The sequence below is a fragment of the Neovison vison genome, chromosome 5 (assembly GCF_020171115.1).
Source record: "Neovison vison isolate M4711 chromosome 5, ASM_NN_V1, whole genome shotgun sequence".
NCBI classification, from domain to species: domain Eukaryota; kingdom Metazoa; phylum Chordata; class Mammalia; order Carnivora; family Mustelidae; genus Neogale; species Neogale vison.
The window spans coordinates 3,525,937-3,539,434 of record NC_058095.1 but is presented as its reverse complement, the minus strand read 5'-3'; the positions used below and the strand labels follow the sequence as shown (position 1 = coordinate 3,539,434).

The 13,498-nt window shown below is 54.6% G+C and overlaps 1 protein-coding gene across 1 annotated transcript in view; it reads left to right on the top strand.

Moving 5' to 3' along the window:
• Positions 1–4,946: 4,946 nt before the first annotated feature.
• The window catches only part of PGS1 (phosphatidylglycerophosphate synthase 1), a 35,515-nt gene continuing 26,963 nt past the window's right edge, over positions 4,947–13,498 (top strand). The window contains exon 1 of the mRNA XM_044247323.1: positions 4,947–5,089. Within this exon, the coding sequence (XP_044103258.1) occupies positions 4,947–5,089 (143 nt within the window). The remainder of the gene's footprint in view (positions 5,090–13,498) is intronic.

Genomic DNA, 13,498 nt, shown 5'->3' with positions numbered 1-13,498 from the left:
CAATCAAAAGGTACAGACAGATGAACTGTGATCTTCTACTATTACCTTGTCCTCCCACGGTGCCTGGGACATTTTTTTATAAACCAAAGACACGCATGAGGTAGTAAATTATAGGCTGAACACGACTGCATGCATTGGTTGGATTGCACAGAATTAAAAACAATTTTTTAAAAGATTATTTATTTACTAATTTATTTGAGAGAGAGAGAGAGGAACACGCACACAAGCAGGGGCAAAAGCAGAGGGAGAAGCAGATTCCCCACTGAGCAGAGATCCCGAGATGGGTCTTGATCCCAGGACCCTGAGATCATGACCTGAGCTGAAGGTAGGCGCTTAACCCACTGAGCCGTTTAAAAATCTGGAAATTTCACATTTACATCTGAATTTGGGGCTTTCTTTGGAAAAATTGGATGATCTGGCATCATTGGGTCTACATTCTGGCCGGTCTCCCCTGGTCTTTTAGATGGGACCTGGCCTCTCCAGCTCAGCACAGGGCCACCCCCAGGACTGGCCTCCCCTCCCTGCCAGGAGCTCCAGGCACTATGGCAGCAACCCCACTGGGCCTCAGTCTTCCCACCTCCCCTCTCTAGGTTCAAAGGCAAGGAGAGCAATGGCCATTGGAGGGTTCACTTTGAGTATCTTTCCTAAATTCCATGTCACTGGAAATAAATCACGCCTGGTCCTGAGAGTCTCATCTGCTTGGGCCTAGTCTGCTTTAGCCTCATCTCGTCAAGCCAGACCTGTCCCAAGCCTGCTTCCCATCAAGCCAGACCTGTCCCAAGCCTGCTTCCCATCAAGCCAGACCTGTCCTGAGCCGGCTTCCCATGCCAGGCCCAGGGCACACTTAGCCTCTTGTTTCAATTTATCCCCGGGGGCCAGGCAGGGACTGACTGGGCAGAGTGGGGTTCTTCCGGGGAGCCCCCTGCAGCTCGCCTTGGCTACCCAGGCCGGACCCAGACAGCCCGGGATTCCCTAGGGCAGAACTGGCCACGGGCCTCTGTGGTTCCTGCCGCGAGGGACTGCTGCATTAGGAGGAGATGGGCAGCTCCACACTGGGGTGACGTTGGCTGCTTGCCACGCCACAAGAGGCTGAGATTCCCCTGAAACTGAGGGCTACGTTGATCTCTTGCTAGCGACAGAGAAACAAACCCGCACGCTCTGCCCAGGAGGCATTTCCAGAAATTTGGGCCCTGGCTTCTTGTTCGTGAAATGCCAGATGATCCTGGGCCTCTCTCTGGGGCACGAGGCCAGGAGCATGTTGAGCAAGAGGGGTTTTGTTTTGCAGATGACAAGATTTTCGACACTGAGAAGTTGAAATGATAAATACGAGAACCTTGACCAGCTCCCCACCCTACCCTAGAAGTGACTGGTTCGAGCTTCTGTGCTTGGCACATTTGTTTTCCACAACTTTCAGCTTCTCTGGGCCTCCCTCCCCAGCCCCCTGCCCCGCCCCCAGCCCCAGCCACCTGAGGTCCCCGGTGCAGGAAGACCTCATCTCATCCATGCTTGGGGCCTTTTGGGCCTGGCAGGCCTCCCGCCTGCTCCCCAGCTCTGGCCACGGGAAAAGATGTCTTCTGAAGCAGAGATTGGCAAACCGTGACACATGGGCCTGCAGACTGGTTTTGTTGATCAAGGTTTATTGGAAATAGAGCCACGCTCACCACCTTGTCATGTGCATTCATTCAGCCGGGGTGGGCCGAACCTGCTTCTGTTGGCAGGTCCTCCTGTTTGGGATGTTCAGAGCACACAAGGTGCTGGGGGCTATGGCACGAGATGCGCGGTAGGTTGTGGGGAGATGGGCAAAATGGGTGAAGGGGAGTGGGAGATATAGACTCCGCGTTATGGAAGGGGTAAGTCATGGGGCTGAAGGGTGTAGCATAGGGAGTACAGGGGATGGTATTTTAATAGTGTTGTATCTAGACTTGTGGGGAGCAGGGCATAAAGTATAATGGAGAGGTCGAATCATTGTGTTGTACATTTGCAACTAATGTAACCTTGTGTGTCAACTGTTCTTTGATAAAGGCACAAACCAGTAAACCAATCAATAAGATTAGATCACAGTAGGTAATAGGCAGAATAAATGGGGCCACGAGATGTTTGTAGGGGGAGCACCGAACTCAAATGCAGGAGAGGAGTTGGGGGGATATAGTTGTGAGCAGACAGAACAATTAAGCCGAGATCACCAGGAGGCAACGTGTGTGTGTGTGTGTGTGTGTGTGTGTGTTGGTGGGGGTCGTGGGGGAGCTTGAAGGATTGAGAAAAGGCAGGCTGGTGAGGCTGGGCAGTGACTCACTCGAGGAATGGAGGCAGAGCCCCCAAGGCTGGCTTCATCCTGTCCTCATCCCTAGAGCGTAGCTTATTAAACCAGACTGAGCCCCTCCAAAGCAGCAAATCAGGCCCCCCAACAAACTGACAGAGTTTCTCATCACCTCCGGAAGAAGATGGGTTGACCCACCTCCCCTTCCTTGAATTTGCTAGCAGCCTTGTGGCTGAGAGAGACCCTTGCGCACAAAGTAGGCTCAGGGAGGAGGGGCCTTCCGCTCTCATTGACATGATTTTCGGTCGGGTGTGAATCACAGACAGTGAGGCCCGGGCCCTTGGCTCAGGATTTCCTGGTGTTTCCTGCCCGGGACATTAGCCTTGCTATCAGGGGCACCAGCCCACCACTCCCTGACGTCAACTCTCCTTCCAATGAATGCGTTTCCTTTTCCGTTTGGGAAGACCAGATATCTGTCATTAGTCCCATCAACTCTGCCATTCTAACTGGGGCAGCTCCTGTTCGGGAAGGGGCCAGTGAGATTAACCAGAAGGCAGTGGGTGAGGGTAGGAGGGTGAGGGGAGCCTCAGCGACTGGGCTTTCAAGCCACCATGGGGTCTCAGAGGGCAAGTGCCTTCTGGTCCAGGGTCATCAAGGTGTGAGAGAGAACCCAGCAGCAGTGGTGGTGTCTGCCCTAGACCGCTGGCCCCCCAAGCAGTTTGAGGCCCTCCCACGCCTCCTCCCTGGGCCACCTGTGTCACCTGAGTGTCTTATCTCCTCTGCTTGTTCCCACAAGCCTGTCCAGATGAGATCTCCTGGTGGAAAGTGTTTATACTGTCATTGTGTAAAAAATAAAAAAAAGAAAGAAAGAAAGAAAAAAGATTGCTCAATTTCTGAAAACCATCATCTAAAATTTTTGCAACTTCCCAATGTGCACGTCCTGGGGCAAAGTTGTGGTTGCCTCATTCCGGTTGTAGCTCTGACAATTTCAAACTAGCCATAAGGGCCAAAAGCTCTAGCTGTGTGGCTTCAGAAGCGACTGGGTCATCGCAGGCTGTTTATATATAATGTAAATACTAGTTTGACTTACAATGCTGTATTATCACTGTGTGTTAGTACAGTTTATTTTATTTTTAAAAATATTTTATTTATTTATTAGAGAGTGAGTGAGTAAGAGAGACATGAGCAGGGGGAGGAGCAGAGAGGGAGGGAGAAGCAGACCCTTTGCTGAGCAGGAAGCCTGACCGACAGACCAACAGAAGACTGGGGGCTCCATCCAGGGACTCCAGGATTATGACCCGAGCAGAAGGCAGACGCTTAACCGACTGAGCCACCCAGGCGCCCTAGTACAATTTATTGTAGATCAGAAATTCTCAATGGGACAGTTCTGTGGTTGTTGGTCTCACTTAATACCTCCCCTGGCAAGCACCACATACAAAAAGAAACTGCTAGCTCCTTGGTTCTGGCATTCAGCAAGTTGACTCTGCAACCACCCCGTGTCCCGGGAGCTGGGCAAAAATGGAATCACGCAATGGTTGGTCTCATTCTAGTTACTGGAAATTAGGAAATTTGATGATTCACCACTTCTAACTCGGAAGAGTTGAATCAAATACCACCTTGTGCTCATAACGTTCTCTAAACATAAGGGAAAAATCAAAACAATCGGAAATGCCCGTTACTTGTAAACAGCTTGGAAACTCTTGAATAGCACCAAACAGCCCATGTTAGCATTTTGGTGTACTTACTTTCAGTCTGTCTGTACACAGTACTCCCTCCAATTTTTAATATCCCCGATGAGATAAGCTCTATATTATACTCCTTGGAAATTTGGATTTTACACTTCATGTCATTAAACATTCCTCTGAGATGTAATTTTATTTTAAAGAATTTTATTTATTTGTCAGAGAGAGAGAGAGAGTGCGCAGAGATGGGGAGCTGCGGGCAGAGTTCTGGAGAAGCAGGCTCCCCCCTGAGCAGGGAGCCCCATGTGGGACCGGATCCGGGACCCTGGGATCCTGACCCGAGAGGAAGGCAGACGCTTCCTCGACTGAGTCCCCCCCGGGCGCCCCGGCTTGCGTACTGCTGATACCACGAATAGGGCCAGGAACATCCTTGCAGGGAGCACGTAACCGACTTCCTTGGGATACCTGGGTGGACAGGGGATGCGGAAGATTCTGCATCCCGTGTATCCAAACACTTGAGCCCTCACAACACTCTCTGGGCCTAGAGAAGTAGGATGCGACGATCTCTCACCGCTCTCCCTGTTCCCAAGCCTCAGTCCCAGTGGGTCGTCCCAGGAACCCCATGTTTCGGACCCCATCTCCCCCCCCCCCCCACCGCCTCTCCCCCTTCAGGATCCTGCAAGGTGTCCCTTTTGAAGGTCAGCTACAGGAGATGCTCTCGGCTCCACGGACGCGCGGCCCTCGGGGCGCAGAACCGTACGCTCGGGGGCCGGCCCAGCGCACCTGTCCCCGAGCCTGGGTGCTGGGCGTGACCTGGCGGACGCTAGGCCAGCAAGCTCAGGAGCGCGGGGTGGGGCGGGGCGGGAGGGAGAGAAGCGGCTCAGCCCGCTGCGCCTGCGCCCTGCGCGCCGCCCGCTCACCTGCGTCCGCCCCGCCCCCTCCCCGTGTCCGCGAGCGCCGCTGTCAATAAAGTTCTTGCGCGCCGGAAGCGGAAGCGCCGAGTCTCCATGGCGGCGGCGACGGCGGCGGCGACGGGGCCGGTGCTCTGGAGGCGGCTGCTGGGCCTGCTGCCTGGCCGCCCCGGGCTGGCCGCGCTCCTGGGGCGCCTGTCCGACCGCCTGGGCAGGAACCGGGACCGCCGGCGCAGGAGGTGAGAGGCGGCCGGGTCTGCCGCGGCGGGCAGCCCTGCCTCCCTTCCGCGCCAGGAGTGCGCTCACGCAGGGGCCGGGGAGGGGGGCGGGAACCGAGCGCGAGCTCCCCGGGGCCCCCGGCGGCGGGCGTTGGAGAGTCTGGTCGCGGGAGACGCCGCTCGCGATCTGAGGGGGTCTGTGCCCTGCGCGGTGGCGGCTGCGGCTTGGCCCGGCCGGGGTCTGTGCGTGCGGCGCTTCGCGCATCGTGCGGGAGAGGGCTGTGAAGCAATCCGAGTCAGGGGCTCTCGGGCCGGGGCGGAGGAGCCACTCGGAACCCCCTTCACACTTCCCAAAGGGCCCGTGCTCTGGAAAAGTACTGAAGTGAGTTATGTAAGTGGGGGAGGAGGCTCTGAAGCCGCTTATTCAGGCAGTGGTCTTTCAGAGTCAACATTGGCCGAGAGCGTGCTGACCTAAGAGGCCTGTTGGCATTGCTAACGTTACAGGGAAAAAAAGATCTCTTGTGTGCAAATGGTTCTCTTATCAGAGAGACTCAAGCCTTACACTTGACCCTTTATTTATTTATTTTTTAAAAGATTTTATTTATTTGGCAGACAGAGATCACAAGTAGGTAGAGAGGCAGGCAGAGAGGGTGGGGAGGAGGCAGGCCTCCCGCTAAGCAGAGAGTCCCATGCGGGGCTCGATCCCAGGACCCCGGGATCACGACCTGAGCCAAAGGCAGAGGCTTTAACCCACTGAGCCACCCAGGCGCCTCTACACTTGACCCTTTAAAGGGGGGAAAAATTAGAGGTGCGTCCTTTAGAAGAGTTTGCATTATCTCAGATTTTATCTGTGCTGCTTGGGTGCGGTGGGATGTCCGGGCTCCCGCGCGCAGGTCTGTGGTCCAGTCGTGCGTGCTGCTTCTGCTTATGGGAAGGAGCTTGCGTTACACCGAGTAACAGTGTATGATTTTCAGCCAAACTTCAGCTTTGGTTCAGGGTGACTTTTCCGTGATAGCATCCGTATGGAGCCCTTCGGAGGCTTGCTGATCAGAATGGCTTTAAGTTTCCCATCGCCGAACCCCGGTGGGGGCGGGGCCGGGGGCGAGGTGGCCTCTGCGTTTTCTGTGGTTGGTGCTTAGCCAAGACCTGGCCATAGCAGTGGGTGGTGAGATCAGGTGACTTCTATGTCTTGGCATCAAACCACCGGGAAATTTGGTTTAAGGTTTCAAGAAATGTTCTCTCCTCAAAGATGAGGTGTTCAGGCAAGTTTGTCATTTCCCCGTATGCGTTTAAACGGTTTGGAAAAACAATTCATTGTTCATTGTTGAACGTTGAAATTGACTGCTAAGAGATGTTGGAGGCAGTCTCCACGAATTCTTTTGAAAAAGACGTTTCTCTTGAGTGTCTTTTTCTGGTGCTGGCGGGGAGAGGAGCAGTGTGGCAGTGGGTGTAGTCCAGACTGACCCCCCAAAGTCCTTTTTGTAAATGGATGTTGTAGGTGTGGCACCATATTTCCTTTTGATGAAGCTGAGAGAGTGTTGTCTAACAATTAAACCAGAAACTCACTTAAAGAAACATAATTTTTGTGGGTTTTTTAGTTATTTTTAATTTAAATTTTATTAGCCGACATACAGTACATCATTAGTTTTTGATGTAGTGTTCATTGATAGTCACGTGTAACACCCAGTGCCCATCACATCTCGTGCCCTCCTTAATTCCCATCATCCAGTGCCCTCACCCCCCCACCAAGTTTTATGTTTTTTTTTTTTAATTTTTTTTAAGATTTTATTTATTTATTTGACAGACAGAGATCACAAGCAGGCAGAGAGGCAGGCAGAAGGAGAGGGAGAAGCAGGCTTCTCGCTGAGCAGAGAGTCCAATGTGGGGCTCCATCCCAGGACCCTGAGATCATGACCTGAGCCGAAGGCAGAGGCTTAACCCACTGAGCCACCCAGGCACCCCAGGTTTTATGTTTTCTAAAGAAATTTGTGGGGGCGCCTGGGTGGCTCAGTCAGTTAAATGTCTGTCTTCAGCTCAGGTCATGATCCCAGGGTCCTGGGATCGAGTCCCACATCGGGCTCCCTGCTCAGCGGGGAGTCTGCTTCTCCCTTTACCCCTCTCCCCCGCTTGTGCACGCTCTGTCTCTGTCTCTGTCTCTCTTTCTCTCAAAAACAAATAAAATCTTTTATAAAAATAAATAAATTTGTGTTTTATAATCCTTAGAATGCTTTGCTAGGACTGAAGATAAGTGCTTTGACCAGTGTTACAATGCTGTAGCTTTCTGATCTATTTTTTTTTTTCTCTTGGCCTTATTCAGTTTGCAGATTTTCCCAACTCTGTGGCCTTGGTGTTTGGGGTTTCTCTGGTCTGTATGGCCACTCATCCTATATTGGCTGCTGACTTTCGTTTCTCCTCCAAAATATCTCACAACTCCTCGTTCCCCGAATGGTGTGGTTTCTTGTAACTCTGATTGTTGATTCATTGATAATAGTCTGTGTAGTCATGAGCTTAGACTTTGTCAGATTTTAGCCTGCCAGTCTGACTCACCTGTTGGAGTGCCTGTTAAAACTTCCTGGCTAACAAGAGGGCTTGAGGAGGGTGGTTTCTTTGTTAGTTACAGAGATAGCCACTGTGACAGAGAATGCTACTTAAAGTTACTTCCAATTAGTGGTCTAGAAACACTGTTGCATCTGACCTCATAGTGGCAGGTCATTGTACCCTGGTTCAGCTTGCTAGTAGTTTCCACTCTGGGGGACCACCAGATTTCCAGAAGCCATTTCTTTGAACTTCATGACACTTCGTTAGAGTTTAGTAGAACTGTCTCCTGGCTTATTTGTAGTAGTAGAGTGGGTTGGAGGGGGATATTTAAAATCAAAGCATAAATTTCCCCAGATAATTCAGATTCTCATCTCACAGGGAACTGGAAAAAGATTTACAATGGAGTTTTAAATTGTAGCTTTTTTTTTCCTTTTTAAAGATTTTATTTATTTATTTGACAGCGGGAGAGTGTGCGTGCACACACGCAGGGAGAGTGGCAGGCAGAGGGAGAGGGAGAAGCAGACTCCCTGTCGAGCAAGGAGCCTGAAGTGGGACTGGATCCCAGGGTCCTGGTCATGACTTGAGCCGAAGGCATATGCTTAGCCGACTGAGGCACCCAGGCGCCCCAAATTGTAGCTTTGTTGAGTTCATATTAACAATTTGCAGCTGGTGATGAATTAGGCTTGGTCTGTCGGTTGTGTGCTCCTAGAGGGAGAGCAGCTAGCCTGGGATTCAAGTGTTCTGGTAGATAATCCACTTGTAAACATGTCATCTGATTCATGTAAACGAGTTCTTCTCAAGGCTGCTGGGAAGTCCGGCTGGTCAAAGCCTTTGGGTTAGTAGAATATGTGATTGGTTCTCGTCAGGCACTTTGCTTTGCCCGCGGCTTGGGCCACCCCGAGGTGTACTGTGGGTTATGTTCCTTTGCTGGCCCCTGGATGTGATCGACTTCCTTTTGGGCAAGTCGAGAGGACAGTCATCTGGTCAGCATGTAGTCAGATGCCGGCAGCCTGGCCTCCCATGCTGGGCTTGTGGGAGAGCAGTGGCCGCTGGTCTTCTGTAACCTACGGGAATTCACACTCACTTCCCTTTCTTGGACTTGGGGGTTGCGTTAGTCGGGAAGGGCCGCCTGCCGCCGGGGGCGCAGGAAGTGCACGGCTCCTTCGCGTAGTTTGTGTGCTTCTCAGGAAGTGTGTGACTGTTGCGATTTTCTCCTCAGCTCACTTTCTGACGTTTAAGTGTGCATGAGTGAGGGGGGAGGGTGGGTTTTTCTTAAAAAGTAGTTTCTGAAAATACTGCAGTCCACAGAACTTAGTTTCTTTTAAGAACTTCTTTTTTCATCATTTTGTACAGATTTGGATGAGACCCAAGCCACAGAGCTTGTACCACGAATCTTATCTTAGAGTTCCAGAAGAGCTCGTGGACTCAGAGCATATCGGAGCCCGTAGTGGGGGCCACTTAGCTAATGTCCTGAGTATGGTACAGGACAGAGGGTAGAGCTTCTGGACTGTCGGGGATTTGTGCTCCGTTCTCCCGCATCCCGTTCTTGTTCAGAGCCCCCGGTGCCGCCTCTAGGAAAGACCCTGAGAGGTTGGTCAGCTTACTTGATTTACTTTTACTTTTTTTCCCCCACTGGGTGGTGGGCGACAGTCTGCAGCCCCTGGGGATCAGATCTGAGCCAGAGAGGCCTTGGAGGGGACATGTAAAGGTCAAGTGTAGACCTGGGTGTAATTCTCAATATTTGCCTAGTTCTTCTTCCTTTTTTTTTTTGTTTTTTATTGAGAGAGGGGAGAGGGAGGTAGGAAGTGGGCAGACAGAGAGAGAGAGAGAGAGAATCTGAAGCAGGCTTCACACGCAGCACAGAGCCTGACAGGGGGCTTGAGCTCACCAGCCTGAGATCATGACCTGAGCTGAAGTCAAGGGTCAGATGCTTCACGGATGGAGCCCCCCGGGCGCCCCGCCGTGCTCTACTGGCATCTCGCCACTGGCCACGGAACTTGGTTGCACCTCCAGGCACATTGTTGCACATCCAGACAGGAAAAATACAAGGTGTGCCAGTCTTTTTCCATGGAGCACACGCAACTTTAAGGTGTTTGGTGAAATGGGGGGCGCCTGGGTGGCTCAGTGGGTTAAAGCCTCTGCCTTCGGCTCAGATCATGATTCCAGGGTCCTGGGATCGAGTCCCGCATCGGGTTCTCTGCTCTGCAGGGAGCCTGCTTCCCCCTCCACTGCCTGCCTCTCTGCCTACTTGTGATTTCTCTGTCTCTGTCAAATAAATAAAATCTTTAAAAAAAAAAAAAAAAGGTGTTTGGTGAAATGGAAAACTATCTCCCCACAAGAAGGAGAAACGCCTCTCTCTCCCCTGAGGCCCCGTGTCAGTAGCTGCGTTTGGTTGTGTCTCGGGGCTCTTCTGCTCAGTTTCTGAGTGACTAATTATTCTGAACTCAAGTCCCACTGCCATCCCTTGCCCAGCAGGAGGGATGGGCTGCCCTGTCGCACCCAGGACTGCCCTCTAGGCCAGGTAGGCTTCTGCGGTCTTCATGTAGTGGCTGGCCACCCTGCTCTGCCCCCCCAGTCTGGGGGCTCAGGGATAAGAGCACCTTAGTCTGGCAGTTCAGATGTGGATCTCTCTTAGAGATGGTGGGAAGAAGCTTCCCTCCTCTCTGCCCCTCCCTCGCTTCATGCTCCCTGTGCCCTTTTAGAGTTGCCCTGAAGCCTTCCCCTCACCCTACCCACACAGGTCTCTCTGGGTGGGGAGGGCGCAGGTCAAGGGTCTTCAGCACTTAGACCCAGCCTGCTGCCCAGGGCAGGCACTTTGCAGATTCCACGGGAAGCCTTAAATCCTGAGGCTGAATCCGTACCCAAAGTCAGGTGTCCCGTGGGTGGCTGGAGTGTGCCCTTCCCAGAGCCCGCTGGCTCCTTTCACCGTTGGAACTGTCAGCTAGGGACCCGTTTGCGTTGTCTGCTGGTGCTGCCTGTGCCGCCCACCTGCCGGAGTGTCCCTAGGTGCTGGCCCCAGCCCTGTTTTCCAGACTTCGTGGTATTCCTGAGTCAGCAGAAGCTGGCGCCCCCCCTTCCTCTTCTATCTGGTCCCGCCCCCCGCCTCTTCTTTGTAACTAGAAACTGGAGCTGGATGGTCTTGGAACGATGATTCAGGGGAGTCCAGGTCTAGATGTGGAAATTGTGTGTGTGCCGGGTTAGTTCTCTGAATGGCGCGTGTGACACGGCTCTGCTCTTTTGGTGAAGGAACCGCAGCTCTTCAGATCTCTCGGGGCTTGGGCTCCTGACCTGGGACCTGTGGTTTCTTAGTAAGCCTCCCTGGGGTGAGGGGACTTGCCTGTGCAGGTGGTCGCCCCTGGAGACTGGGGTGACTGCGCGGTGGGGGTGCTCCTAGCCCCGGGAGCAACCTTTTCTGGGAAGATTCCCAGGAGCCGGGCTGTGGAAAGCGGGTACGCACCCCCCCCCGTGGGTTTATGGCTGAGGCGAAAGAAAAAATGAGCCCCCGCGTGGACCTGGGCTTGGCTGCTTCTGCCCCGGCGGAGGCACTCCGGTTAGATTCGGGTGTCCCGCGTCAGGTGTGGTCTCCCCCATGCCCGAGCCGCCACAGGGGCCCCGTACAGTCACCGGGGGGACCTTCTCAGAGCGCCGTCCTCTTCGGGTGTCTGGAACTGCCGCTTGAGGGTTGGGTCTTCCCCTCCCCGACTCCCTGCACCTAATTGGCTTTCAGCCCCTTCTCCTCTCTAGCAAAAATAAACCTGCCAGCACGCAGATTAAACAGGAAGCCAGCATGAAAAAGCCCTCAACACGTCTTGGACGATGGCCCTGGTGGAGCCTTCCCGGGGAGAGCTGCCTGGCAGGGACGAGGCCTGCCCGCGGCAGCCCGGGGCCCTGAGCCCGGCCTGCCCGAGCCTGCCCGCTGTCTCTCCGGGCCAGGACCGGGCCGACGGTGGGCCCCGGGCACCTGCGTCCTCTGGACTGGCTGCGGACACCCTCCCGGGCTTTCCCGCGGGTGGTGGCGCTTGCCAGCACCCGCGGCTCACGTTGGCCCAGCCCCCTCCTTGCCTGGAGCAGCCCCTCCGAGCGCCCTGCCTGACCTTCCTCGGGGAGGGTGTCCTCCGGCCTCCCCGGGCGCTCAGCACCACCTGCTCCCCTTTGCCGTCACTCCAGACACGCGTGCTGCCCAGTTCCACCTTCAGTTCACGGTGGCCTTTTCCCCCGGTGTCCTTCTCAGATGGTTTCAGATGTGCAGTAAGCCTGTGAGGCCGCCAGGTTCGTGGGGGCGGCGGCGGGGCTGCTCGCCCCTTGTGCCCCCACATAGGCCGGAGCAGTGCTCACAGTGCCTGGGGTCGCAGCGCGAGCCCCATTTGCCCTCTCTGGGTCGCCGTGTGCCGGAATGTGTCTCCGCAGCTTCCTTTCGGGGAGGCGATGGGAGTCTCCTGGCCCAGGGAAGGCTGTGTGGATGGACGGCGGGGCGGGGTGGAGGTGCTACTGGTCGCCCTCGTTCTTGGTCGGTGTGGGCTGAGGGAGGGCAAGTGCCGTGAGGCTGGGAGATCCGTTGGTGTGCGCTGCTGGGGGGTTTCCCACCTCAAACAGACCATGTTTAAGTAATGAAAATTAGACTTGAGGCCCCCTCTGGGGCTTCAGATGGCTAGAGTGTGTGCAGACTTTCCCACTGTCTCGTGGTTTTCTACTGGACTGAAGGATCTTTCCCTCTCCTCCTGGAAGTTAGCTTTGAGCGCGGCGGGAGTAAGGCCTGCGGTTGGGGAAACTGAGGCAGTAATCCCTAGATTTCACGTCTAAGCCTTTCGCAGGCCCGCTGCTGCTCGTCAGCTGGAAGCCGGAGGACCTTAGCAAGCTGGTACCCCCAGTGCCGTCACTCTCTCTCTGAGACAGAGAGAAAGCTTAGCCGCTCTCCCCACTCTGCACCGAGAGTCCCAGGCCAGCCCCCGACTTCCCGGGATCTACAGAGCTGCTACCTTCCCCCTGTTGACTAAAGTTTTCTTGGCAGCGAGTCGGCGGGACAGACCAGTGGGCTTTCTGGGAAGCACAGCTGTGGGCCATCTGGCGTCTGTGTAGGGCCGTTTGCGCGCCCTGGGAAGATTCAGTGCTTTATCATGAAGCAAGTGAATGAAGTCATCTTCCTGGAATCTGTGACCCTTCAGGCCTTGGGGTGTTCCGGCGCCCTTTCCCCAAAGCCCCCCTTGGAGCGGCAGTAGAAGGACACGCACCGCAGAGGATTTTCCTGCTGCTGTTTGCTGGACTTGAGAATAGGGCCCGGCTTGCGTGGGGCTCTGGGTGTGTGGCCCCTCCCCGGGCCCCCCCTGGGGGGACAGGCGGCAGGCAGCAGGTGGCAGGCGGCAGACGTGTGCTTCCGTGGGCAGGCCCTCAATTGCTGCTCTCTGCCGCAGTGGAGGGGGGCCGGCTGGCGGGTGGCGGGGGCGCAGCTTGTGCTTTGAGCCCCGAGGAAGACGTCATCCGCTGCCAAGACAGCCCCCCAGGCTCCTCCTGCTCTGCCCCTCACTCCACAGTCGAGGATTCAAGAGAAAATTTAGTTTTCTGGGTCCTTCCCTAAATAAAAGCCTCGTTCCTCTCCGTAGCCCTGCGTTGCAGGGGGCTCCCTCACCCAGACTTGCTCAGGCTCCAGGCCGTCACCAGCAGCCTTCTGCAGGCCAGGTTGGTAGGGCCCCCCCGGTGTCAGCCCTGCGGTGGTTTCTGGGTGGTTTCTCGCGGCCACTCTAGACTGGGAGCTGTGTGGAACCAACTGCCAGTTGGGCTTTCTCTGTGGGCATTGGCACTTCTCAGGTTGCTCAGCTAGTCGGGGCTGAAGGAAAAAGCACCTTTGCAGAGTTTGACTTGGGCTCACTTAAAATGGTCTAGAGAATCTGGAATTGG